General features: G+C 41.5%; 1 protein-coding gene across 6 annotated transcripts in view; it reads left to right on the forward strand.

Annotated features, from left to right (window-relative positions):
• Positions 1-26,156, forward strand: part of dicer1 (dicer 1, ribonuclease type III) — a 131,510-nt gene that overhangs the window by 93,548 nt on the left and 11,806 nt on the right. For 5 of the 6 annotated variants that reach the window (XM_078561996.1, XM_078561997.1, XM_078561994.1 and 2 more), the window contains 7 exons: positions 4,737-4,912; positions 8,442-9,237; positions 15,348-15,503; positions 19,667-20,570; positions 21,793-22,061; positions 24,656-24,818; positions 24,916-24,991. In XM_078561996.1, the coding sequence (XP_078418122.1) occupies positions 4,737-4,912; positions 8,442-9,237; positions 15,348-15,503; positions 19,667-20,570; positions 21,793-22,061; positions 24,656-24,818; positions 24,916-24,991 (2,540 nt within the window). Of the gene's footprint in view, positions 1-4,736; positions 4,913-8,441; positions 9,238-15,347; positions 15,504-19,666; positions 20,571-21,792; positions 22,062-24,655; positions 24,819-24,915; positions 24,992-26,156 lie in introns of those variants that run through there. The other variant, XM_078562000.1, reaches the window with a different exon arrangement.

Raw genomic sequence — 26,156 nt, forward strand, 5'->3', positions numbered from 1 at the left:
CATGTTTCATGCAGGCTCCATCCTGTTTATAACATGCATGAGCCCTTGGGTCCAAATTGTGGCTGTTCTTCTGTATCTAGCCTGTACCTTGAAATTGCTTGACCCAGACTCAAAAGGAAAACTGTAATATTGTTGGTATAAGTCATGGCTCAGCAGCTAGCAGTCCCACTGAGCCAGGTGATAAAGGCCAGCATGCCATTTGTCTTCCTAATTGCTTGCTGCACCTACATGCTAACTTTCTACATTCCTTATACAAGCATACCCAAGTCTCTTTGAACATCATCACTTATAAGTTTCGCACCTTTTTAAAAAAAATTTGCTTTTTTATTCTTAGTACCAAAGTGGAAAACTTCACACTTCCCTATATTATACTTCATCTCATCTTACCCACCCATCTAACTTGTCTTTATCTCTTTTAGTCTCTCTGTCGTTCTTCCCACAGTTTAGCTTTCCACCTAGTTTGGAATCATCAGCAAACATATATATTACTCTTTGGGCGGGATTTTAAGGCCCCACCCGCCTCCGAGATCATCTGGTCCTGCCAAAAGTCAATAGATTTTTGGCTGCGCCGCTGACTCTCCCGCAGCGGGTTGCGCCACGACGGGCCAGAAAACCCTAGCCTCTGTCTCTTCATCTAAGTCATTAATATACATTGTAAATAGCTGAGGCCTGATCCTTGTGGCACTCCACTGTTCATTGCCTGCCAAATTGAAAAAGCCCCATTTATGCCCACTGTTTTCTACCCGTTAACCAATCCTCTATCCGTGCGAATATATTACCCCCAACTTCATGAGCCCTTAAACAGAAACAGAAAATGCAGGAAAAACTCAGCAGGTCTAGCAGTCATACAGACTCTCAATGTTAACTCTGTTTCTCTCTCCACAGATGCTGCTAGACCTGAGTTTTTCCAGCATTTTCTATTTCTGTTTCAGATTTCTAGCATCTGCAGTAATTCACGAGCCTTTATTTTGTCTATTAACCTTTTGTGTGGCGCCTTATCGATGCCTTTTGGAAATCCAGGTATGCTACATCATCTGGTTCCCCTTTATCTGCCATACTAGTTACATCCTCAGAAACTCTAATAAAGTTGTCAAATAGGATTTCCCTTTAGTAAAACCATGTTGGCTTGTTCTAATCATACTATGATTTTCTAAGTGCATTGTTAAGACTTTCTTAATAATAGACTACAGCGTTTTCCCAACAACTGATGTTAGGCTAAACTGGCCTGTAGTTCACTATTTTCTCTCTCTGCCTTTCTTCAAAAGTGGTTTAACATTTGCCAACTTCCAATCTAGTGGGACCATTCCGAATCTAAGGAATTTTGGAAAATCATAGCTAGCACGTCCAATATCTCTGCAGCTATCTATTTTCGAACACTAGGTGTAGGCCATCAATTCCCCGGAATTGGTCGATTTTAGTCCCGTAAGTTTCTCCGATACTTTAGTTCTGCTGATATTAATTTCCTCACTATTTTTAGCCCCTAGGTTATCGTCAATTTCTGAATTGGAACTTCTGTCCTCTTCTGTGAAGACAGACACAAAATATTTGTTCAATGCTCCTGCCATTTCCTTGTTCCCCATGATAATTTCTCATGTCTCTGCTTCTATGGGAACAATGTATACTTTAGCTACTATCTTGCCTTTTATATACTTCTAAAAGCTCTTACAATCTGTTATATTTCTGGCTAGTTTACTCTCATTCTCTCTTTATTTCCTTTTTTATCAACTTTTTGGTGGCCCTTTGTGGTTCCTAGAACACTCCCAATCCTCAGACTTGCTACTGTTTTTTGCAACATTGTAAGCCTCTTCTTTTAATCTAATATTAGCCTTAACTTCATGAGTGAGCCACGGTTGGGTGGTCCTTGCTGAGTTTTCTTTCTTCGAGGGAATGTATTTTTGTTGAACATTTTGATTTGGTTCTAATGTTTCCCACTGTTCATTTACCTCCATACCTTTGTCTATTTACCCAATTAATCTTAGCCAGTTTGCCCCTCATACCTGTGTGATTGGTTTTGTTTAGATTTTTGTTTGCAATTGGAATATGTCACTTTCAAACTTAATATGGAATTGAATGGTATCATGGTCACTATTTCCCAGTGCATCTTTTACTATGACGTTGCTAATTGACCTTACTTCATCATCTCACAATCTAAGATAGCTTTATCCCTAGTCAGTTCCACTACGAACTGCTCCAAGAGACTGTCATGAAAACATTCTACAAACTCATCATCTGACTCTTGCTATTTCTAATTTCCACTCATACTGATTCTACTTCATGATCTTCTGAGGCCAGATGCTTTCTCACAAATGCCCTTATGTCAACCTTTACTATAAGGGCTACCTCACCTCCTTTGCCATCCTGTCTGTCTTTCTGAAATATTGCGTACCCTAGAATATTTATTTCCCAATTTTGTAACCATGTTTCTGTAATAGCAATTTGATCTGAATCATTTATCTCTATTTGTGCCTCTAAATCATATCTTCTTGCAGATGCTTCGTGCATTCGGAGAGTAAATCTTTAATTTTTTTACTTCTGTCCCCCACAATGACCTTATTCGCTGATGTACGATTTTTTTGTTAAACTCTGCCCCTTCCTGTCCCATTCTGCTTGCCTTTACCCACATCACTATCCTGTTCCAATACCTCGACCTTTCTCTTCAGATTGCTAAGTCTCCCTTCATCCAGACCCACTCCACTGTAGTACAGATGTGCCACCTTTTGGATAAAACATTAAACCAAGCTCTCTCAGGTGGATGTAGAAGATTCATAGCACCATTTTGAAAGAATCTGTTGCCATGAATGCAACACAAAAAAAAGGAAAGTGTTCTTTTACCAGCACAGCCATCAGTCACCTGGGCAGATAATTCAGCAAAGAGATGGGGGAAATGCCAGGAAAAACATTTCCAAAAGGATATGACAAAACATTTCCAAAAGGATATGACATAACCTGAGATTCTTTGTCATCCCTAAAAATAAAGAGTTGCCTATGAGCATGAAGTTTATTCCTCCCTGCTCTATCCTAAAACAGATGTTTTAGTACTGCAGTAATGCATTTTCATTAGTACAGCACTACTTTGTGCTTGTAACTCCTGTTCTCGAGATGGAATTTGAAATCAAAGCACAGTGCAGAAGAGGCCCTTCGGCCCATTGAGTCTGCACCGACACGTGAGAAACACCTGACCTACCTACCTAATCCCATTTACCAGCACTTGGCCCATAGCCTTGAATGTTATGACGTGCCAAGTGCTCATCCAGGTACTTTTTAAAGGATGTGAGGCAACCCGCCTCCACCACCCTCCCAGGCAGCGCATTCCAGACTGTCACCACCCTCTGGGTAAAAATGTTTTTCCTCACCACCCCCCCCAAACCCCCTGCCCCTCACCTTGAACTTATGCCCCCTTGTGACTGATCCTTCAAGTAAGGGGAACAGCTGCTCCCTATCCATACCCCTCATAATCTTATACACCTCGATCAGGTCACCCCTCAGTCTTCTCTGCTCCAATGAAAACAACCCAAGTCTATTCAACCTCTCTTCGTAACTTAAATGTTTCATCCCAGGCAACATCCTGGTGAATCTCCTCTGTACCCACTCCAGTGCAATCACATCCTTCCTATAATGTGGCGACCAGAACTGCACACAGTACTCCAGCAGTGGCCTCACCAAGGTTTTATACTGCCCCAACATGACCTCCCTACTTTTGTAATTTATGCCTCAATTGATAAAGGCAAGTGTCCCATATGCCTTTTTCACCACCCCACTAATGTGCCCCTCTGCCTTCGGAGATCTATGGACACACGCGCCAAGGTCCCTTTGTTCCTCAGAGCTTCCTAGTGCCATGCCCTTCTTTGAATACTTCCTTGTCAAATTACTCCTTCCAAAGTGTATCACCTCTCACTTTTCAGGGTTAAATTCCATCTGCCACTTATCTGCCCATTTGACCATCCCGTCTATATCTTCCTGTAGCCCAAGACACTCAACCTCACTGTTAACCACCCAGCCAATCTTTGTGTCAACCACAAACTTACTAATCCTACCCCCCACGTCGTCATCTATGTCGTTTATATAAATGACAAATAATAGGGGACCGAGCACAGATCCCTGTGGTACGCCACTGAACTGGCTTCCATTCACTAAAGCATCATTCTGTCATCACCCTCTACCTCCTACAACTAAGCCAATTTTGAATCCACCTTATCAAATTACCCCATATCCCATGTGCAGTTGCCTCCTTTATAAGTCTCCCATGTGAGAGACCTTGTCAAAGGCTTTGCTGAAATCCATATAAACTACATCAACTGCACCACCCTCATCTGCACACCTGGTCACCACCTCAAAAAATTCAATCAAATTTGTTAGACATGACCTCCCTCTGACAAAGCCATGCTGACTATCCCTGATCAAACCTTGTCTCTGCAAGTGGAGATAGATACACTCCTTCAGAACTTTCTCCAATAGTTTCCCTATCACTGACGTGAGACTCACTGGCCTGTAGTTCCCTGGCTTATCTCTACAATCCTTCTTAAATAGCGGAACCACATTAGCTGTTTTCCAGTCCTCTGGCAGCTCCCCCGTGGCCAGAGAGGAATTAAAAATTTGGGTCAGAGCCCCTGCGATCTCCTCCCTTGCCTCCCTTAGCAGTCTGGGACACATTGCTGCTTTGTGATATATTTGCTGCTGTAGTTCCAATGGAGATAAAATTTGAAGTTTTGTTAACTCGACTCCATTTCTCTCAAAAGATTCTTGTCCCAGAACTCTGTGCTATTCATCCAATCCCAGCTTCCTTGTGGAGAAAGGCAGTCTGCCTTCCCAGTATTCTGTATCGACTGCACTGTCTGTTAACAGCGGAGGAGTTGAGAGCCCAAACAGCAAAGGAAGCAGGTGTGGGAATTGAAGCTCTTCCTTCAAACTTCAGGTGTGTATATTCATGTTTCTTATAAAAAGAAAGAGATTTGCATTTCTGTAGCACCTTTCATAAGTTCAGGATGTTCTAAAGCATTTTACAGCCAGTGAAGTACTTTTGAAGTGCAGTCACTGTTGGAATTAGGAAATACAGCAGCTAATTTCATACAGCAAGGTTACTAGAACATAAGAAATAGGAGCAGGAGTAGACCATATGGCCCATCAAGCCTGCTCCGCCATTCAATATGATCATAGCTGATCTTGGACTTCAACTCTACTTTCCCGCATGTGCCTTCATTCCTTGAGAGACAAACAACCTGTCTATCCTAGCCTTAAATATATTCAACGATGGAGGATCCACAAAAGACAGCAAGGTGATAATGACTAAATAATTTGTATTAGTGACGTTGGTTGTAATACTCCCATGCACTGCAGGGACTGGGGTGTTTTTTCAACCCTCATAATGACATTTTGGTTTGATGTTTGTAAGTTTCCTTTGAATTTTGTCTTTTGTTTTTGCAGTTTCCCTTTAAGGGGGTGCCTTTTAATTTGTCCCCTGATTTGTTAATTTAGTTTGACTAAAAAGAATTACTCCCATGCACTATTAGAGATAATACCATGGGATTTGTTTTTACGTCCACCTGAGAGAGCACGGGGGCATCTCCGTTTAATCTCTTATCCCAAGGGTGACACCTCTGAATGTAAGGTGATCTCATGGAAACATGTAAAATTCTTAAGGGGCTTAACTGGATTGATGCCAGGAGGATGTTTGCCCTGGCTGGAGAAGCTAGCACATGGAGTCACAGTTTCAGAATAAAGGGTCTGCCATTTATGACTGAGATGAGAAAAAATTTCACCGTGGGCTGTGGAACTTTGGAATTCTTTAGCTCAAAGGGCTATGGATGCTTAGTCATTGAGAATATTCAGGGTAAAGATCAATGGATTTTTGGATATTAAGGGATATGATGATAGGACAGGAAGGTGGAGTGAATTGGAAGATCAGTCATGATCTTATTGAATGGCAGCTGTGGGTTTAATGAATTTATTGTTGTGACGCTGCTAAGGGCCAGCCAGTCTAACTCGGCTCATGAACTGAAGCTGCTCAGCTTGAAGAGCCAAATGGCCTGCTTCTAATTTCTAATGTTCTTATGGGCTGTGATATGTCTGCCCTCTTGGCCAGGGAATTGAACTTGGGTGATATGGATGGGAACAAAGGGAAAAATTAGCATATATTTTAAAATCGCAAATTCTATTTTAGAATAAAATGGAAAACACAACAGTGTCTTTAAATTCTTTTACCCTGTAAATTTAGCCATTTAGTTTCTAAGCAATATGTAATGTTGAACATATCCAAATGTGTATCCAGGATCTGCAGGGAGCTTCATTTAGAAGTTCCTGAAACAAGAAGTCTGTTCTTCTGAAAACCTATGAATCTTAACTTACAGCATTTAGAAGTATCGGATCACATCATAGTAAGTGCGTTTGGACCAAGCATCACTACAGTTGACATAGGAGATGAAGTTCAAATCAGGAATGCTGGTAACAGTCCAGGGTAAACACCAGCAATGCAACAGTTTTTACAGTGATTATTGTATTATACAAAATAGCAACTCTCACGGGAAGGAATTTACAGGGCTCTAATCTAATAGAAGGGGTTCAGACTTCCTAAAACCATGAAGGCAAATATTTAAGTGGTTTATAACGTCATCTGAACCCTGAGATTTGATTACAACCTTGAACTTCGTCCTTGGTGTCTGATTGTGTAATGTTCAAGGTATGCTTTTTAAGTTAAAAATGCTAACTTCTGTTGGGTGAGTTTCTCTCATTTGAGAGGGTTTTCATCCTTGTGACCTTGTGTGCAGTTTTTTAAGAATAACTTGCAACAAGCTTTAGGGAGGGTCTATACATAGCATATGTACAGCTTGGCTTGAGGCTGTTAACATTATGTCATCTAGTCATCACAGCTTGAAGATTATATTACAACAAAATCCCGACTACTTATATAAATGTTTGCTCACTTAAGTGATTGGTTGGACTGAAGCACCCCTGAAGGCTTCAGCAATCGGTGTGTCAGTCAGCTGAAGACTGAGTTCACTGAACTTGTGGGAAGACTGCAGCTATTATGAAGAGTTCGCCATCAAATGATGCAAGGAAGAAACAAAGGGATGTGTTTTCACTGTATGAGAAGTGTGCTGTGTAATCAGTGATGTCTAAACTGCAGTCCAAAAGCCCGACAGAGATGAGGCAAGATAGTTCCTACTTCCCAAACTTGGTTCTATTTGCATGCTTGCTCACTGGGTCGTCCTGTTTGAATTTTGAAAACTTACAGGTTTTACGACGCGCTGCTTCATTTATGAATAAATCCTACATCAGAAGAGAATGATCTGTCAGTATCAGCAACTTGTAAGAGATGAAAATTAGTGGGTACTTGGTTCTAACCTTTATACATGGTCTAGGAGGCTCTATGACATACACCAAGGTGGCAAACAAAGACAAAGGTAGGGCATAGTGTACATAGTTTTATAAAATGGACATATCTGCTTCAGTTCATGAGCTGTGTTAGACTGGCTGGCCCTTACTAGTGAGACAACAGTAAATTCATTAAACGCACAATACGTTCATGAAAAGCACAAAGCTGTATAGCGTCCTTTGCGTTTTTTTTCCTGTATATCTCTCTAGGAATGGGGATCTTGAAATGACCTTGTTAACTTAGTTGCAGCCTTTACATTTTATTTTGATGAAATGACTTACCAAGTAAAACTGCAAAACAATTCTGTAAATGACGTCACTGTTCTTGCTGTGTTGCGATGCTGTCCCTAATTTGGAAACTCTACCTGACTTGGTGACTTGTCATACTAGCAAATGGCACACATCCAATTCCACCATAAGTTGTGGAGTTGTGTACAGGAATCAGATATTTTGATATGTAGCGTACTGAGAGATCTGACTGTTGAACCAAGGGATTTGTTCAGGGCAACACCAAGGTTGAAAAGAATAGAAGAGCAAGGGAAGCCATGGTTAGAAGGCATCAAACTTTGGATTGTAAAAGTCTTCTGATTCTAGGAGAAAGCCAACAGCTTTGTGTTCATGCAATAGAATGGGAGAGTAGGAGTCAGTGTGATGGGTTTTGCTTTCAATGCAGGAGTGAGAGGAAGTGGCATAGCACTTATCATACTGGCCTAGCAACCCAGAGGCCATGAGTTGAAATTTCATCATGGCAGGATGGGAAATTCAATCCGATAAGTATAATTATTTGAAAGTGATAAGATCCCAACTGGTTTGTTAAAGTGCTTCATGGAAGGGAATGTACCATCCTTATCCAGTCTGGTCTACATGTAACTCCAGCCCCAACATAGATGGTTGACTCTTAATGTTGTTTGAAGGACCTCGAGATGAAAGTTCAAAGGCTTGAATCTCAGATGTATAGATTGGGTTCTGAATTTCCCTTCTGGAGAAGTTGAGTTTATTTCTAATTACCTATGCAGATTTTTCCTCCAGAATTTATTGATTTTTATTTTGTAAACTTGTGATCTCTGTATTAGGTATCCCAACCTAGACTTTGGGTGGAAAAAGTCTATAGACAGCAAAGCTTACATCTTGACAACCAGCTCCTGTACAGATGAAAATGATAGTTACTGTATGCACAGCACAACTGTAGCCCCTGAAGATGCTGCACGTCGAGGTGCTATCAACGAGAGCTCCTTCGTGGAGAACCTTCATCAGCCGTCTGTGAACAGCAAAACATCCACCAAGAGTCTGTCGCCCAAAAAGCTCTTCAGTGCTGACAAAGTCACCAAGAGCACAATACCAGTAAATGGCGTAGTTTGTACCGAAAACCTAACCAATGGAAATGCTGAACTGCTAAATAAAGGTTGCATTTGCCATCAAAATCAAATTAACTCCTACAGGCATGACTTACTCGTACAACCAGCTACCTCAGTTCCCGTGCGTAACACACACCACAGTGAGAACCAGCCCAAGCCCCGAGTTGAATGTAATCTACAAAGTAATAACCTAGACGGAATTACTAACAAATCTACCTCAGATTGTTGCTCAAAAGAGGCAGTTTCCTGCAATTCCTCAGAGCCTCTGGCAATTCCGCAATGGATTTTGGATTCGGGCGACTGCCCCCCTGGCGTATATACAACCGAAACCCTCGGCCCTAACCCCGGTCTGATTCTCCAAGCTTTGACCTTGTCAAATGCCAGCGATGGGTTCAATCTGGAGCGCCTGGAGATGCTTGGTGATTCATTCCTAAAACACGCTATCACAACTTATCTGTTTTGTACGTACCCAGATGCCCATGAAGGGCGGCTGTCTTACATGAGGAGTAAGAAGGTGAGGTTTAAATCTGCAACTTACCAAGGACGTGTAAAAGCATATTGTAACTTTCAACTCATCTTTTGATTTGTCTTTTCCTCTTCTCTTATTCAGGAAAAATATTCAGGATGGCTTAAATGTGAATGCAGTGTTATAAACAGGTCTTCTGCAGTGTAAAGTAAAACCCAGTGTCAGTGCACTTCAGATCCCTCTGGTTTGCTTGAAGCTCTTTTACTTCTCACTCTCAACATTCCCACTGCCAAAAAAAAATTCAACATTACTGATTCTAAGCCGCCCATTCTTTGAACCTTTTATAAAGTAGTGACAGTTCAAGAGGTTGAAATATTTTTAATAAATCGCTTTTCTGTTGTAGCTACTGACATCCTCTCAACTTGTCCGTTTGCTGCTGCTTTGTAAGTGTGTAGGCTTCTATTGAAACCTCGAATATACAAAATCTGGAAAGTAGAGACTTGGGAATGAGGCAAACATAAGCTGCTCTTTAACTGTTTTCATTTCTCCCAGTTGTTCCCACTTCTTGAAAGAGCAGACTTTCTAGGGTGCTATGCTCTCTGCTACCCTATCTAAATGAGCATTCTTTGAGTGAGCTTAGACGGTGAGTTTTGCTGGGCTGTTTCTCATGAAGGGCATTACAGGCAAACGTGAGTCATTTCTTTGCACACTGAACATTATGGATGAGGAATCACTGGCTTTCAATCAGGCACAGGAATCATTTTTTAAATCCCTTTTCTTTGGCTAGGGGTAGAAACATTTAGACAGCCCTCACTTGTTAGATGAATCAACTATACCACTCTTAAAAGCTTGGAGCCTGAGCATCCAGCCCTTTCCTCGAACAAATATTGAACTCCAACTAAAGTGTCTAATTTTAAGACTTATTTTAAATTAAAACAGGTTATCGGCCTTTTAAGAAATAAATAGTCTGTTGAAATGACAGGTACTGTTTAATTGTCACAAGCAAGAACTTGGGCGTGTGAAATTAGATGTCAGGTTTCAACATTGCCTGTCATCGTCTTCCTGCAAAAGCCTTTTTGCACTCATACAAACATTGCCGGGGACAATTAACCCTGTCCGTCGTCTTAAATTGATAGACCCCAATAGAAAGGGAGATGGAAAGGATAAAAAAGGCTTTTGATGCATATTCAGCCACACGACAGGAAAATGTAAGGAAATCAGATTTGGAGAAGGCTGGAAAAATCCCATCTGTTCTAAACTGTCAAAAAAAATCAAATGTCATAGCAGTAATTATTATTTTATATGTGAAATGCAATATTTTTAAAAGTCTCAGCACTTGTATTTTTCATTTGAGTTACTGGATGATTACAGAGTCTGCCCTCATCAATCCTGGAGAGTCTTCTAGGTGTCACCATAATGACAGATTGTTAGAAGCATATTTATACATTATACTGTAATACACTGGAATAATGTTACGAAGCCCATGTTCTGACAGAATAATTTCAGATTGGAGAGAATATTGCAGTGTTAATTATTTCAGAGTGTGGTGCGTAAAGAATAAAATGGATGATTTAGCAGGAAATGTGTTCTAAATTATATTGTTGTAATTGCAGCTGTTTCCTTAATAAATCAATTTTAAAGAAAATAGAGAGGGAGGCACCTGGAAAACATTACCAGTTTCTGCCTAAATAGCCACCTCTGGCTTTAAATGTGGCGGGTATGTGCTGCTGGTTAATTGATGCACTGTACAAAATTGATCCAATGACAAAGATACAAAGTCAAATAAAAAGGCTGCAAATGCACCTCTGATCCATCAAGGCCTGAAGAAAAAGGACAGGTCAACATTCCAGGTGATCAGTGGACCTGTGGCATAATCTAGCATTTTCTCATTTAATTTACAGCATTTGCAGTTTTTATCATTACGAATGAAAATTGATTGTGGCTCCTAAGGTGTGGAACCTGAGCATAATTTGCAGGTCCCCCAGGCATCAAAAAAATTCTTTCTCAACAAGAAACTATAGAGCAGGCTCAAACCGATTGTGGTTTGCTTCATACTATGTGTTTGTGGGTCTTTATTTTTAAAGCTCTGAAGGTCATTTTTTTGTGTCCCCTGTTCTAACTCCTAGCATGTCTGTGGTATTTCTGGTCCAGATGGGGTAATGGTGGATACTGGGCAACGTGTTCTTTGAGTTCTGAACGAAGGATCACTGACCTGAAATGTTAACTCTCTTTCTTTCTCTATCAATGCTGCCTGACCTGCTGAGTGTTTCCAGCATTTTCTGTTATGTTTTCTGGGAGCTGGGGAATAAGTAGCTTGAACTAATGGATGCTAATCCTCAACTATTTAAGCCTCAAGCTCTAAATTCTCCCTACTGCCCGCCACCAGTCCAGCCTCATCCTCTTCACTTCCCCCTCCTTCAATAGCTGGAGAGATGGTTTTATCCCTCTTGATATCTAGCCTTGGTTCGGTGCCGAGTGATTGTGGAAAGTGCTGTGGGCATTTTTCTGCATTAAATGTGCTCTATAAATGAAAGTTATTAATGCAAAATCATAGGTGTACTGCCTACAATCCTCCATTTTATATTATCTCCTTGGAGACATGAGGTAACAGACTTTTGCCTTGTTAAAATGGTGTGTGCAGCTTGATAACCCATGAGACATTATGTAAACCTTCAGATATTGTCATTCTGCTTTCTCCTTTCAGCATTGTGTGAATGCCTTTAATGAGACCTTGTGAAATTTCTGCTTTAACCTTAGATATGTGTATCTTTTTTAAATTACGTATGTCACCAAAATGGCTCAGCTTTTAAAAACCCCAAGTGTTTAATATCAGCAGACACTGGATTTAATTTTGAATTGAATAACCTCTTCTCGTTTAAATATGTCTGAGTTTTCATCTCTTGTTATTTTTCGCTCTCTTCTACCCACCCTCTTTCCTCCGTTATGATCCTGTTAAGGACTGATAGCATTTAAAGATGAAATCCAAACACCCAGTAATTAACCAACAACACTACTCCGCAATGTTTTATGTTTTTAACAAAAACAAGCTTTATTGTAAGTTTTTATAAGCTTTAGCGTTGTGAACTCTGTTGACTCTTAACTGCTCCTTGCCACTCAGTCAAGGGCAATTAGGGATGGGCAACAATGTTGATCTTACCAGTGACATCCACGCCCCATGAAATAATTTTTTATATATATATATAAGCTCCCTTACCTTACAAAATCTTGAAGGTTCATTCACTTGCCCTGCGGCCAACCCAAAAGGTATGCTACAGCCTCCAGAATTTACTTAATTCTCCTTGGTGTCCCAGCTATTCCTTAGAGGTAAGATTTAATGGAGGCCCTTCCGTAAGCTTTTGATGAAGCAGCTCTCCACCTTTTTCTTTACTGACCTCACAACTGTGGATGCCTCAGTTGTTTGTTCGGATTGCCAGCAGATATACAACTGCCTTTCCTCAATGTTCCAAGCTAACTGCTGACTGCTTTCTACCAAAAGACTGAGAATCACTGTAGATTTCTTCTTTTAGTTTTAAGCTAGAGCAAATCTCCCTGCTGCTTTTCCCTCGTGAAATCCAAACTGAGAGCCCCACCTGTACTCCATGCAGTGAACAATGAATTTAGTATTGTCTGTGTTTGAAATGCAGGCCCAGCTGACTATTGCCTCCTCAATCTGGTGGGATGCAGTCTTTACCAAAGGAAAGCTACAACTGCCTGTTTGCTTCCAAACTGAAGTGCTTGCTCCTGTCAGCAAACGGAGATAAATTAAAAGAACCTCCTAAGCAAGGCTTCACCCCATGTCACCATCTCTATGGCAGCGCGACACACATGGCCTGTTCTCGGGTAGAAATGCAAAGCAACTACTTAATTCTGAAGTTTTCCTTGATTCTGGAAAACCATATGAATAATTTCTATTCCTAATGGAGTTTTGCAACCCTCTTTCCCAAAATTGTTAGCTTTTAGCTTTTTTTATGAAGGTGATGATAGACAACTGGCTCTACCAAGGGTTCCAGAAATCTATTGTTCAAGGTTTTCTACTATCAACTCTGACCTTGCAAGATCAACATAAGTTAGTTTTTAACTGCAATTAACTCCAAGCTTGTTTGAATTGCATTTACTTAGGTGTTGCTTATGTTTGTCAGTCATGCCTCCATTTTCTACAGCTAAAACCTTAATTCCTAAAACTAAAAGTTATATTCTACAACATAATTCATATGAACTAGATATTCACAACACCCTATAATTTTCTTTATTACTCCTTGCTGCAGCTTACACTTTTTAAAAGATTTATCTTCCACTCTTAAGTTAGTTTTGTGGTCACTTTTTTTTTGGCACTACACATCAGTTTCCAACTTGTCTGCAGAACATATAGCTGCAAATCAGAGTCCATTTTGCCCTGCTTGGGCTTGATGCTGTAAAGAGTGACCATACCAAGAATTCTGTTTGGATGATCCAGCTTGTGTTCCAAACAATTAAAACATGCTTTTTAGAAGCAGAGTTCTATACATATATGTAAACCTGTGAACACTCTGTTCTACACTGGAGCCCAGAGTACAATTCACAGGCAGCAATTAACCACACAATAACAAGGATGCACAGTGTAGCCATAACCTTAGTCTCGCTGCCATGCACTATTCTTGGCTGAAGTGGTCATGTTGCCAGGTCACTCGCGTATAATCCTAAAATTGGATGCTCGAATGATGGCCAATGACCTTTTCTCTGATTTTTGTTTTTTCAATTCTCCCTCTAAATTTTTTAAAGGAATGGAGTTGATTACAACGATTCTATCCCTTTTGGGATTTGAAAATTGGGTCTGGTATGAATCTGTCCGGTGACTGATCTTTCTGTGCAGTTTCAGTTTGTCACTTGAACTGTGGAAAATCACTGAACCAACACAATCTAATCCAATGTTTACGTTCTCCATACTTCACCTGGTACTATTCCCAGCAGCCTGGCGTTTTGCTGTTCTGGTTGTCTACAGCCTGATTTGACCTTAACGGTCTCTTAATTCAGTGCCAAAACTCCTTCAGACCCCTTCTCTGTTTTTGCACTAACTTCCTACTTTTATCTGCAAGAAGCTTATAGATTTCTTTATTTTGAAGATTAAAATAGTGTATTTAGTTGCCTTCCTTCTCTGACCCTCATCCCACAGCACTTTACAGCTTTCCTACTCTCTCTAGCATGCACACTGGCCCTTGATCACATAATTAATGGGCATAGGGCTAGTGTTCACATGCATTATGATTGCACCCACTTGATTATCTCTGTGCTGTCTGACTGCTTGGGTGACAGCAAATCCTAGACGAGCAAGAGCTTCTTCAAATCAGCATCAGCAAAATGGAAGTTTTTTTTGGCTCTTGTTAAAACTCCGTACCTGTGCGCTCTCAGCGATGCTGACAATGTGAGACCTTGTTGCACTTTTATCTTTTTGATATCACCCCAGAATGTCTAACCTTCTGGGGAAAACATACAGTAATTGTTTCGGGCACTTAACGGAATGTTTTTTATACCATGTTTTGGGTCCATCTCTTAATGCAAATGTCCAGCATGTGGCCTATTCACATACAAATGGAAAGATTAACCAATGCATCATTACAGTGAAATCTAGTTATAATGATAGGATAACTACCCGAATGGTCATGCAGATGGTGGCAATATCAGAAATCTGACCACCTCCTGAAGCAGCTTGAGTGCTGGTACCATTGAAATCTGAGCAGCTCTACAGCTGACTTGTAAACTGCGTTAAAGGCCGAACATGCTGCTTTATCTCTGCCATCACAGAGCTTCTTAGATGTTTAAAAAGATCTGTAGTACTTCAAAGTGCATTTTGTGGTGAACTTTGGCTTTTGTTTTGTTACATTTGCTTAAAGCTGGCGTACTGAAACAGCATCAAGTAGTCGTAAACAGTATGCAAAGCCTATTAAATTGATTTGCAGCAGATCATGGGAAAATTACCTTGGAGTTGATTTTTGAGTGCTGGGGACAATTTAACTGTCTTAATTGTAGTTGTATAACAAATGCCTTCAAGACAAGCAATTGAAAGAAATTCGTTCCCATTGTTTGAAGGTTATGGAGTATTTCAGTTTTTACAGAAGGTAGCTTCTTGGTAATTTTTGCCTTGGTCATTGGCTACCACTCATCCATGTATTTCATTTATTCAGGTCAGCAACTGTAATCTCTATCGTCTTGGAAAGAAGAAGGGACTTCCCAGTCGAATGGTGGTCTCAATATTTGACCCACCAGTGAATTGGCTTCCCCCTGGCTACGTGGTTAATCAGGACAGATGCATTACGGACAAGAGCGAGTTGAAAGATATGGTAGGTGTAAACTAGTCTAGGTAGGGAGAGGTGGGTAAAGCTCCTTTACAAATGCAAATGCACTCTAGATTAGGGGGGCCTCCCAGTTCCTTTTTTCAATATGAAATAATATTTTCCCTACCAACTTTCTAAAACCTGGTTGAAATTGCTGCACCAGTGCCTGAATTCACAATAGACGATAAACATTCTGTTGCTGAATAATGTGTTGACAGTGTCTTCATCTGAAAGTTCCTGAGCTGTTGAGATAATTTGTCTTGAAACTTCATAGGTGTGGAAAATATTAGATCTCAAGCATTCTATGTCAAAGGCTGGCAGAAGGTTGTACATGCGATTCACTTCCAATGCAAGTTCCTGTGCTGAGCAAGCGTCACATCAAATAACCAGTACTCATTTTATCTTATTATCTTTCCCTACTCTTTCCTGCACTGTGGGCCTTTCCCTAGATTTCTTGGTTTCAACCCAGCTAAATTAAGCTGGGAGAGGATTGGAGGGAAGGTCAAAGGTCCAGTCACAGATATCTAGCCCTAAGATAAAAGCAAAATACCGTGGATGCTGGAAATCTGAAACAAAAACAGAAAATGCTGGAAAAATTCAGCAGGTCTAACAGCATCTGTGGAGAGAAAGACAGAGTTAATGTTTCGAGTCTGTATGACTCTTCAGAGCTAGAGAGAAGTAAAAATGTGATGAAATTTACTGTTTAAGGGAGGTGGAGCAGGTGAAGCTTTGTTTTTCTCTCCACAGATGCTGTTAGACCTGCTGAATTTTTCCAGCATTTTCTGTTTCTATTACAGGCATCTAGCCACCACCTAATGAGCACTATTGACACAAATTTTAAGCTCTCCTGTGGAACCAGTGGAAACAGAAGGAAAAGGAATGAACAAACTAGTTTAGAGATTTTTTTCAGTTCCTAGCTGAAATAGGTTAAAAGGTAAGACAATAGATGAGCAGTGTCAAACATTTAAGGAGATATTTCCTGACTCTCAATAAAGTTAATTTCCATGAGAAAGAAAGTCTACGAGAAGGATGAACCATCAGTGGCTAACTAGAGAAGTTAAAGATGGTATAAAATTGAAAGAAAAGGCGTACCATGCTGTAAAGATTAGTGGTAGGCCAGAAGATTGGGAAAATTTTAGAAATCAGCAAAGGATGACCAAAAAATTAACAAAGAGAGAGAAATTAGAATATGAGAGTAAATAGCAAGAAATATAAAAACAGCTTTTACAAGTATATAAAAAGGAAGCGAGCAACTAAAATAAACGTTGGTCTCATGGAGGAGACAACTGTGCAATTAATAATGGAAAACAAGGAAATGACAGAGACTTTGAGCAAGAAGTGTTTCTTGAGAGTTTCCCTCGTTGTGGGAACCTAGAAAAAGGGGGTGCAGTTTCAGAATGAGAGGTCTCCGATTTAATTTGGAGATTAGACCTCCCCTCAGAAGGTCCTTAATCTTTGGAATTATCTTCCCCAGAGAACAGTGGAGGCTGGACCATTGAATTTATTCAATGGTAACTATTCAGTGAATTTATTCAATGGTAATTTTTTTTATCAATTATTTCATGGGATGCAGGCACCGCTGGCAAGGCCAGCATTTGTTGCTTATCCCTAACTGCCCTTGAACTGAGTGGCTTGTTATTCGATTTCAGAGAGCAGCTAAGAATGACATGTTTAATGGCCAGCCAGTGTGAAACGCACGCTGAAATGCTCAGCACTGCTGGTGTGCAGGCGGAAGGAGGGCAGGTTCTGACGTAAGCGCGGGCACGGGGGAACGTGGAATGAAAGCTCCCTGAGGGCAGGGAGCTGCCTTAGAGAGCTGAAGAATCCAAAGGCAATAAATAAGATTTTAAAATCCAGAAAAAAATGTCCACGCGTCAGAATCAGTCACCTGAACATGTACATTATAAATTCTGTCCGTGCGGGTTTTTTTTCCAAATTATTTTTTATTTAATAACGGAAACCTCATCCTGCCCATGAATGAGGTTTCATCAAAAATGCAAAGTCTGCCCATCAGGTTGGATGGACCACGAAAAATCGGGGACAATTGGAATTTTAATGGGCTTAATTGCCCTCTTAATTGTCGGCAGGCGCGCTTCCGACTTTTGCATGTGCCTGCCGAGCGAAATACCGTGCAAGCGCAGGATGACATCTGGACGCTCGCCCGACATCATCACGCTATTTTACGCTTGAGCGGGTCATGCGCGCACCCACACGCTGAGCTAAAAATTCTGCCCTTAAAGTACTCATTTCTGCCTATGCCACTGATTTTGCTTTTATTTCTCTAGCATTCTCTTTGCTATCCTTTTAACTACACCCATTTGCAAATCCAGGTAATCTCTAACTCCTCCACTGGTATACTGCCTCACCTTATTTCCCACTCACCCAACAATACCCTGACCTCTCAGACTACCTCATACAATGAATTTGAAATCCTTGTCTACAAAGCCTTTCACAACCCCACCCTACTGCAACCACCCCCAGTTTTGCATCCTCTTTTGTTTTCTGATCCTTGCTTTCTGTACACCTTTCTTCTCTCTCTCTCTCTCTCTGCACTCCGCCCAACTATTGCTAACAGAACCTTCAGAGATCTCAAGCTCTGAAGCACCATCCTGAAAATCCCTTCCCCTTTTACATCCCTCTTTCCCCACCTTCAAAAGTCTGAAAATCCCTTCAACCAAGCTTTTGCTAACCACCAACAAAGCCTTGTTGTCTATTTTTTTCTTCCTCCCTGAAGCACCATGGCCCTTTTCTACAATTAGGAGTTATAGAAGTAAAAGTTATTGAGTGTGTACTCATCAATCTTCTGTGTGCCTCCCAATTCTGTAGAGTGTACAGAAATTGTTTTTTTTTACATACAAATAAATGGCATTGTTTATACAGTTGGGGCAACGCAGTGGCATATTACCACTTCGGACACGAGATTACTTAACAAGCTCATACCAATCTACAATAGAATAAACAACATTTGAGCCAAAAAACTCTCTGTTATGCATCATGTGGTTAGAATCTGGAATGCTCTGCTTGAGAATGTGGTAATGGCAGATTCCATCTTGGTTTTCAAAAGGGAATTGAGTAATTATCTGAAGAGAGAAAATTTGTGCAAGTCTACTGGAGGAAAAAAAAAATGGGAGTGGAACTAGCTGAGTAGCTCTTGCAAGGACTCAACTAGCTGAATCACCACCACCTGTTTCTATTCTTATGATCTCATAAGATGCTTTTGATCTCTCCCCTGAAATTGATCCTAGCACCTCTAGCAGACCTGCATCCATCAGTGCTTTACTCCAATTCTGTACAGATACAATCCATTTTTAGAATACAAAACCTATAATTGTGCTGCCAGCTGTTTATACTTTGGGTGCAAGATACAAACTTCTTTGCAACATGGAATAGACACTTGGGCCGGGATTTTGTTGGGCCGATGGGGATCTCGCCCACAGGTCATAGAATCAGTAGGGAGCCCCCGTCAGTTCCATGGGGGAGGCCTGACTGAATCAAGTGCCCTTAATTGGCTGTCAGCCCAACGATTGAGGTCCCTAACAGCAGAAGTCCCATCCACCAAGAGCTGCCAGCCAGTCAGAGACCTCAAGGCCACAGTTGAACAAGGGCAGAATGGAGGTCGCAGGAGGGGTGCGCAGAGGCAAGGACATGGACGTGGCTTTCAGCAACTAGCCCCACTCCCTGGCCTGATATTGGGTCCTCCAATTGGGCTCTGAGTGCCTGATAGCAAGAGATCCCTACCATGCCCCCCTTCTCCCTCCCTCTCCGCGCCCCCCCCCCCACCCCTACCAAGGAGAATGCTGGCAACCCCAACAGGTTTTTCTGGGTGATCTTCCAAGGGCTGCTGGAGACCTATGTGGCCTTTATTTAATCCCTGAGCTACCACTAAATTGCGATGGCCTCAGGGATAATTGGTATCAATTGGCTCATTAATGAACCTAATTAACATCACACTGCCATTGGCAAGGAATCCAGTGTCAGCCCATTCTGCGCTCTTGACTTAAATGAGGGAAATTTTGCCACCAGGAGACTGACACGTGGTCTTTCCTACAATTAAGTGGGCCCAGCCACCATGGTTCCCACCGCAACGGGCTGTCTAAAATCCAGCCCTTGGTTCTCAGAGCACAATAAAAAGACACTAAATAACATCTGACTATGGCATTTTCTTTTAGACAGAAACAGAACAAGTGGCTAATGGTGATACTTATCTGGATGATGACGACGATGAGGAAGAGGAGGATGATGATCCCGATTTTCGTGAAGATCTGATGTGGAGGGCACAGAAGGAGGAAGCAGAATATGATGATGACTTTTCCGAGTATGATCAGGAGCACATCAAATTCATTGACAATATGCTTATGGGTTCTGGGGCCTTTGGAAAGAAGATCTCTCTGCCTGCTTTCCCACCCAATGATGCGAGCTACGAGTGGAAACCTCCCAAAAAATCTGCATCAGGAAATGGTCATTCCTCCTCTGACGGCGATGAGTTTGATTACAGCTCATGGGATGCAATGTGCTACCTTGACCCAAGTAAGGCTACGGATGAGGACGATTTTGTTGTGGGATTCTGGAACCCATCTGAAGAGAATGGTGGCGTTGACACTGGCAAGCAGTCCATCTCTTACGACTTGCACACTGAGCAGTGCATAGCAGATAAAAGCATCGCCGATTGCGTAGAGGCTTTGTTGGGCTGCTATCTAACCAGCTGTGGTGAAAGAGCTGCCCAGCTTTTCCTCTGCTCGTTGGGTTTGAAAGTCCTCCCAGCAGAAGAAAAGCTGGACAGAGAACATAAGGGGTTGCCTGAGGAACAGTGCACCTTTGATCCAAACAGCCAGGCAGGCACTGAAACTCCCGCTTGGCCCACTTTGAAATCTACTTCTTGCAAAGACCTAGAATATGGACACCTTCAGATTCCTCCTAGATGCATGTTCGATCACCCAGATGCTGACAGGACCCTAGGCCACTTAATATCGGGCTATGAAAGCTTTGAGAAGAAAATAAACTATAGGTTTAAGAATAAGGCCTATCTTTTACAGGCATTTACCCATGCCTCCTACCACTACAATACAATCACAGGTAAGGTCCTGCCAGTTACTGTAGGCAACAAAGAATGCTTAAAGTACTTGGGTCTGACAGCATCTGTGGAGAGAGAAAGAGTTCACTTTTCAGGGTGATGACACTTCGTTATAGGAGGCAGCCAGACTGGAAAGTAATGCTGGAGGTAGTCAGGTGATGCCATGGGAGGGTGGTGGGGAGGGGGATTTGTAATCAGAGTTCTGGGTTCAGTGGGCTAGGGCCATTGGCAAATGAGACTTTATTGTAAGTGACTGGAGTTTTTGTGTTGGAGTTGGAAGGAAGATGTTACTGAAATTGACATTGCTGGTCAGAAAAGCATTGATAAAAATGTCAGCAGCAGTGGGGGTGAGATAAAGGGTCGTTGCAGTTAATATGGTCATTGTGATGGATAGGATAGGGAAAGTGAAGATATCTTGCGTTGGAGCAACTATTTCACAAGGTTATGCAAGATGTAGTTCAGTCCGAACAAACTGCTAGTAGAAATGGAAGTAGAGTCAGGGACAGGTATATGAATTTTTGGTGTTCTGCTGTTTCAATGGGAGAATGCCCTGGTTCATCCAGTATGTCTGTTAACCAGTATGCCCATACAAATTGTATTATAGAATTCAAGGTGGCAATTGGTGGACAGAGCTGAATATCATCAGCATTCATGGTCAAAACTGACCCCATACTTATGGATAATGTCTGAAGAGCAAAAGCTAAGATAAGTAGACATTTGAAATGTTGGTGGAAGCGACCATCTGAAATTACAGGATGCCAACTATATGAGGGTAGTAGAATCTGGGCTCGCATGTGGGAAAATAACCATTGATGAATTACTGGAAGTTTATTACCCCACCATGTGTCAGTGGCATTATAGAAGAATGTGTGTTCTTAAAATGTGATGTGATTTTTGGCTGCAGGAACCTATCGTGCAATGGACAACTTTTTCAATGAGGGTGAAGGGGGAGCAATTAAGGTTTTGACTGCATGTGCGAGCACATACGTGTGCGTGTGGTTTTATAATCAGGCCAGCTTTAAAAATCAGAGATTTGGTGGTTCAGATTTTTCAGAAAAGTAGCAGGAATTTTTCCTGCAGCAGGGATCCCTGCAAGAGAAGATCATTGGATTTTTCTCTCAAATAAATATTACAACTTTTGTGAAATTAATTCATCTTTTAAACTTGCATATTATTATTTCATTTAAAAGATCAGTTGTTTTTTTTTTAACTCTTGTTTTTAAGATTGTTATCAGCGGTTGGAATTCCTTGGAGATGCAATTTTGGACTACCTCATAACCAAGCACCTTTACGAAGATCCCCGGCAGCATTCTCCTGGAGTGCTGACTGACCTGCGCTCAGCTCTCGTGAATAATACCATCTTTGCTTCTTTAGCTGTGAAGTATGACTACCACAAGTACTTCAAAGCCATCTCGCCTGAGTTGTTCCATGTTATAGATGACTTTGTTCAGTTCCAGTTAGAAAAGAATGAGATGCAAGGAATGGACTCTGAGGTTAGTCCCTGCACTCTGATCATCCAGTAACCTGTTATTGAGGGCTGCAATCCCAGGGGAGGATCTGGTTTGAGGGATAATCTGAAAAGTGCTATACTTGAGCAATGATCTAATTCCCTGTTCAAAGACTTTAAGGACTCTACTTGCACTTTTGTTTATGTCAGAGAATTGTGCATTCTTACCACCTTCTGTGGATTTTTTTTTTCTCGGCTCCCTTTTAATTGTTTTTATGATCTTAAATTTGTACCTCTGCTGCCTTGCTGATCAGCATTCTATTGCTATTTAGCTTCTAAGCTTCTTAACTTTTAAGGTCACTCCCCAATCTTAACTTCAGTGAAAACAGTCATGCCTTCTCAAGTCAAATTGTAACCCCTCACCTCTGGTGAATTGACACTGCACCATTTTTATTCTTTTATATTTTATGAAGAGGTACCCAACAACTGTCCACAATAATCGAGAGAACATAGTTTCCCTTTCAACAGCAACTTACATTAATACAGGGTAACTTCCCAAGGTATATCACAGAACCATAAGGAAAACAAGAATGGATGCCAAGCCAAATGAGATGGCAGTTGGGGCAATGAAAACCTTTGTTAAAGACCTGGGTTTAAAGAAGGATCTTAAAAGGAGGGTGAGAGAGGCAGAGGGATTTAGAGGAAATTTCAGCGCCTGGGGTTTAGGGAGCTGTTGTATAGGGCTGCCTCTTTTTTTTGAATGGAGGGGGAAGGGGATGAACAAGAGGCCAGAGTACGAGGAACAAATAGTTCAGGGAGGGGTGATTGTATGGCTGTAAAAGTTGCATAAGTAAGCTGGGGTGAGGCCATGAAGGAATTTGAGTTGAGGTGATGGTAGCACACTGATAAATATCCAGAGGCATGGACTAATGCTCCACAGATGAGTTCACACCCTTGGGGGAATTTATATTCAATTAATTAATAAATCTGCAATAAAATTCTGACCTCATTAATAATCATGAAACTACTGGATTATTGTAAAAACCCACCTTGTTAACTAATCTCCTTTAGGGGAGAAAATCTACCAACCTTATCAGGTCTGGCCTATATGTGACTCCAGACCGACAGCAATGTGGTTGATTCTCGACTGCCCTCTGGAATGGCCTTGTAGGCTACTCAGTTGTGTTAAACTGCTACAGAATGCACAGTGGGTGTATCTACACCACATAAACTGCAGCAATTCAAGAAGTAGCTCACTACCACCACCTCCAGGGCAATTAGGGATGGGCAATAAATGCTGACCTTACCATCAAAGCTTGCATCCCAAGAATAAATTTTTTTTCTTATAAATTAAATATAAGGATGCAGACTTTAAATTTGAGCTATTGGCCATCCAGGACCCTAATGTAGGTCAGCAAGCATGTGATGTAAGGCAAGCAGAATAGGATGCAAGCAACAGAGTTTAGACTGAACCAGAGTTAATGGAGGATAGAGAACGGCAGACAGTCCCCTGGTAGACAAAGACTTTGAGAGTTTCAGCTGCAGATGAATGGTGTTATTTATAGAGATAGAAGTAGGCACTCTTTGTGATGGAGATCATATGGGTTCATAGATGCAACTTGGGATAGCTGACCCCATGTCTTTGGATGCTAAAGAAAAGAAAGACTTGCATTTATATAGCATCTTTCATGACCACAGGGCATCCCCAAGTGCTTTATAGTCAATGGAGTTTATTTGAAGTGTGGTCAGTGAGGGGTGAGACACTCCCTCGATACTATACTGGAGTATCAGCCTTGATTTTTTTTTTGTGCTCAAGTCCTGGAGTGGAAATTGAACCCATAACTTTCTGACTCCGAGACATTACTATCTGAGCCACCAATGCTGCACGTTGATGACTTCATGTTGATGCCGAACAACATAGGTGAGGGAGAGGCAGGTGTCAAATGTAGATCTTTGGATGAAATCTAGAGGCAACGGAGCAGGGGCGAGAGAAAAGCCGTTCTGCAAAGTTGTAGCTACAATTGGATCAGTAAGAGTGGAGCCAAGAAAAGGCACCTTGTGTGAGCTGGGACAACAGAGAATAGTCAAGGAAGTTAGTATGGTTCACTGTGTCAAAGTTTGAAAAATCCTTTTCCACTTTGTCTTCCCTCCCCCTGAAACAATGAAGTTGAATGGAATGCAGAATATGAAAGTGTCAACTTCCAAACGCTACCACTTTTTTTTTCATCTATTATGAACCATGTCAACGCCTTAAGGTCCTGAGCTAGCTGCTTGTTTTCTTCTATTACTTGTGACACCTTTGGTAATATGTCACGGGAGAGAGGAGATAGTGAGAAAAGTTGATAGAATGCCTGAAACTGACAGCCCTGCCCTGAGCCCTTTGGTATTGTTTTCCTAGAGGCAAAATAGTTTTTACTGTGAAAGGGGTTTGAAGAGAATGGGTATGTTATGTGTTTATGCATTTGTGGAGGAATCCCAGAGAAAAACTAATTTACTATTCTGACCGATTCAAAACTCATCAATTGTCAGTAACTGTGTCTCCCACTCTTGCCATTCCTTTTTTTCCCTTCCCCTGCACTAATTTAAGAAAGTTCTTCAGGAATATATGATGAACTGTCTTTTTTTATTTATTATTAAAAGCTAAGAAGATCTGAAGAAGATGAAGAAAAGGAAGAAGATATTGAGGTTCCAAAGGCCATGGGGGATATCTTTGAGTCCCTTGCCGGTGCCATTTATATGGACAGCAGGATGTCCTTGGAAACAGTTTGGCAAGTCTATTACCCCATGATGAGACCCTTGATAGGTAGTCCTCCTTCTTGTTGTCGTTCCCCCGCCCCTCACCATTTCCCTTGTTGTCTCAGCTAAGTTACTAATGCCTTGTATCATGCTTCATGTTGCAGAGAAATTTTCAGCAAATGTACCGCGGTCCCCTGTTCGTGAGTTGTTGGAAATGGAGCCAGAGACTGCCAAGTTCAGGTAAGGAGTTAGCAAAATGTCCATGAGCAGAGATGGAGAGGAATTGGCAAGGAAATCAAACAGTTGGAAAAATTCAGCAGGCACACTGGCATGTGAAAGAGTGCATCACGTTTTGGCTGTGACAGTCGGATAGAGGGTTGCACCCAAATCGTCAGTCTCTTTCTCTACTGAATGCTGTGCTTTTTTATTGTAGTATCACTTTAGCTTCTTCAAAGGCCATTGGGCTCTGTGGAAAATGGAAAGTAAAACAAAAACACAGCTTTTTATACATTATCGTAATAGATCGTACCTGAATTTTATAGGAAGGGAAAGAATATGAATATCCAACTTTAGCAAGGCGAGAACACTTAAAGCAGCACCACAGCATTCTCCTGTTGAGTTACCCAGGAGTTTTGCACGTGGAGTCATTGGGATTTCAGCATAACCTGAGAAGGCAATAATGACCTTTACACAAGACTTTAGCTAAGCTCTGTTAACTACATTTTAATTAGCTTATTATGGGATACGATATAAAAGAAATGGAAATAGTGCTGGGCAGATTACTAGGGATGAGAGATTTTTTTGTTGAGACTTGAGAAATTTGTTTAATTTTTTTCATTCTTTAATGGGACATGGGTGTCACTGGCTAGGCCAGCATTTTCATTGCTCATCCTTAATTGCCTTTGGATAAGGTGGTGGTGATCCGCCGATTGAACCATTGAAGTCCACATGGTGTAGGTACACGCACAGTGCAGTTAGGAAGGGAGTTCCAGGATTTTGACCCAGCAAAAGTGAAGGATTGGTGGTATGGTTCCAAGTAAGGATGGGCGTGGCTTGGAGGGGAACTTGCAAGTGGTGGTGTTCCCATCCATCTGCCATCTTTGCCCTTCTAGGTGGTAGACATCACAGGCTTGGAAGATGCCCTCTAAAGACCCTTGGTGAATTGATGCAGTGCATTTTAAAGATGGAACACACTGCTGCCACTGTGCATCAGTAGTAGATGTTGAAGTAGTGGATGGTATGCCAATCAAGCGGGCTGTTTTGTTCTGGATGGTGTCAGTGCAGACTCGATGGGCCGAAGAACCTCTTCTGCACTGTGATTCTGTGTCGAGCTTCTTGAGTGGTGTTGGATCTGCACTCATGCATGCAAGTGGGAGTATTCCATAACACTCCTGACTTGTGCCTT

This window comes from Cetorhinus maximus, chromosome 18 (assembly GCF_964194155.1).
Source record: "Cetorhinus maximus chromosome 18, sCetMax3.hap1.1, whole genome shotgun sequence".
NCBI classification, from domain to species: Eukaryota; Metazoa; Chordata; class Chondrichthyes; order Lamniformes; family Cetorhinidae; genus Cetorhinus; species Cetorhinus maximus.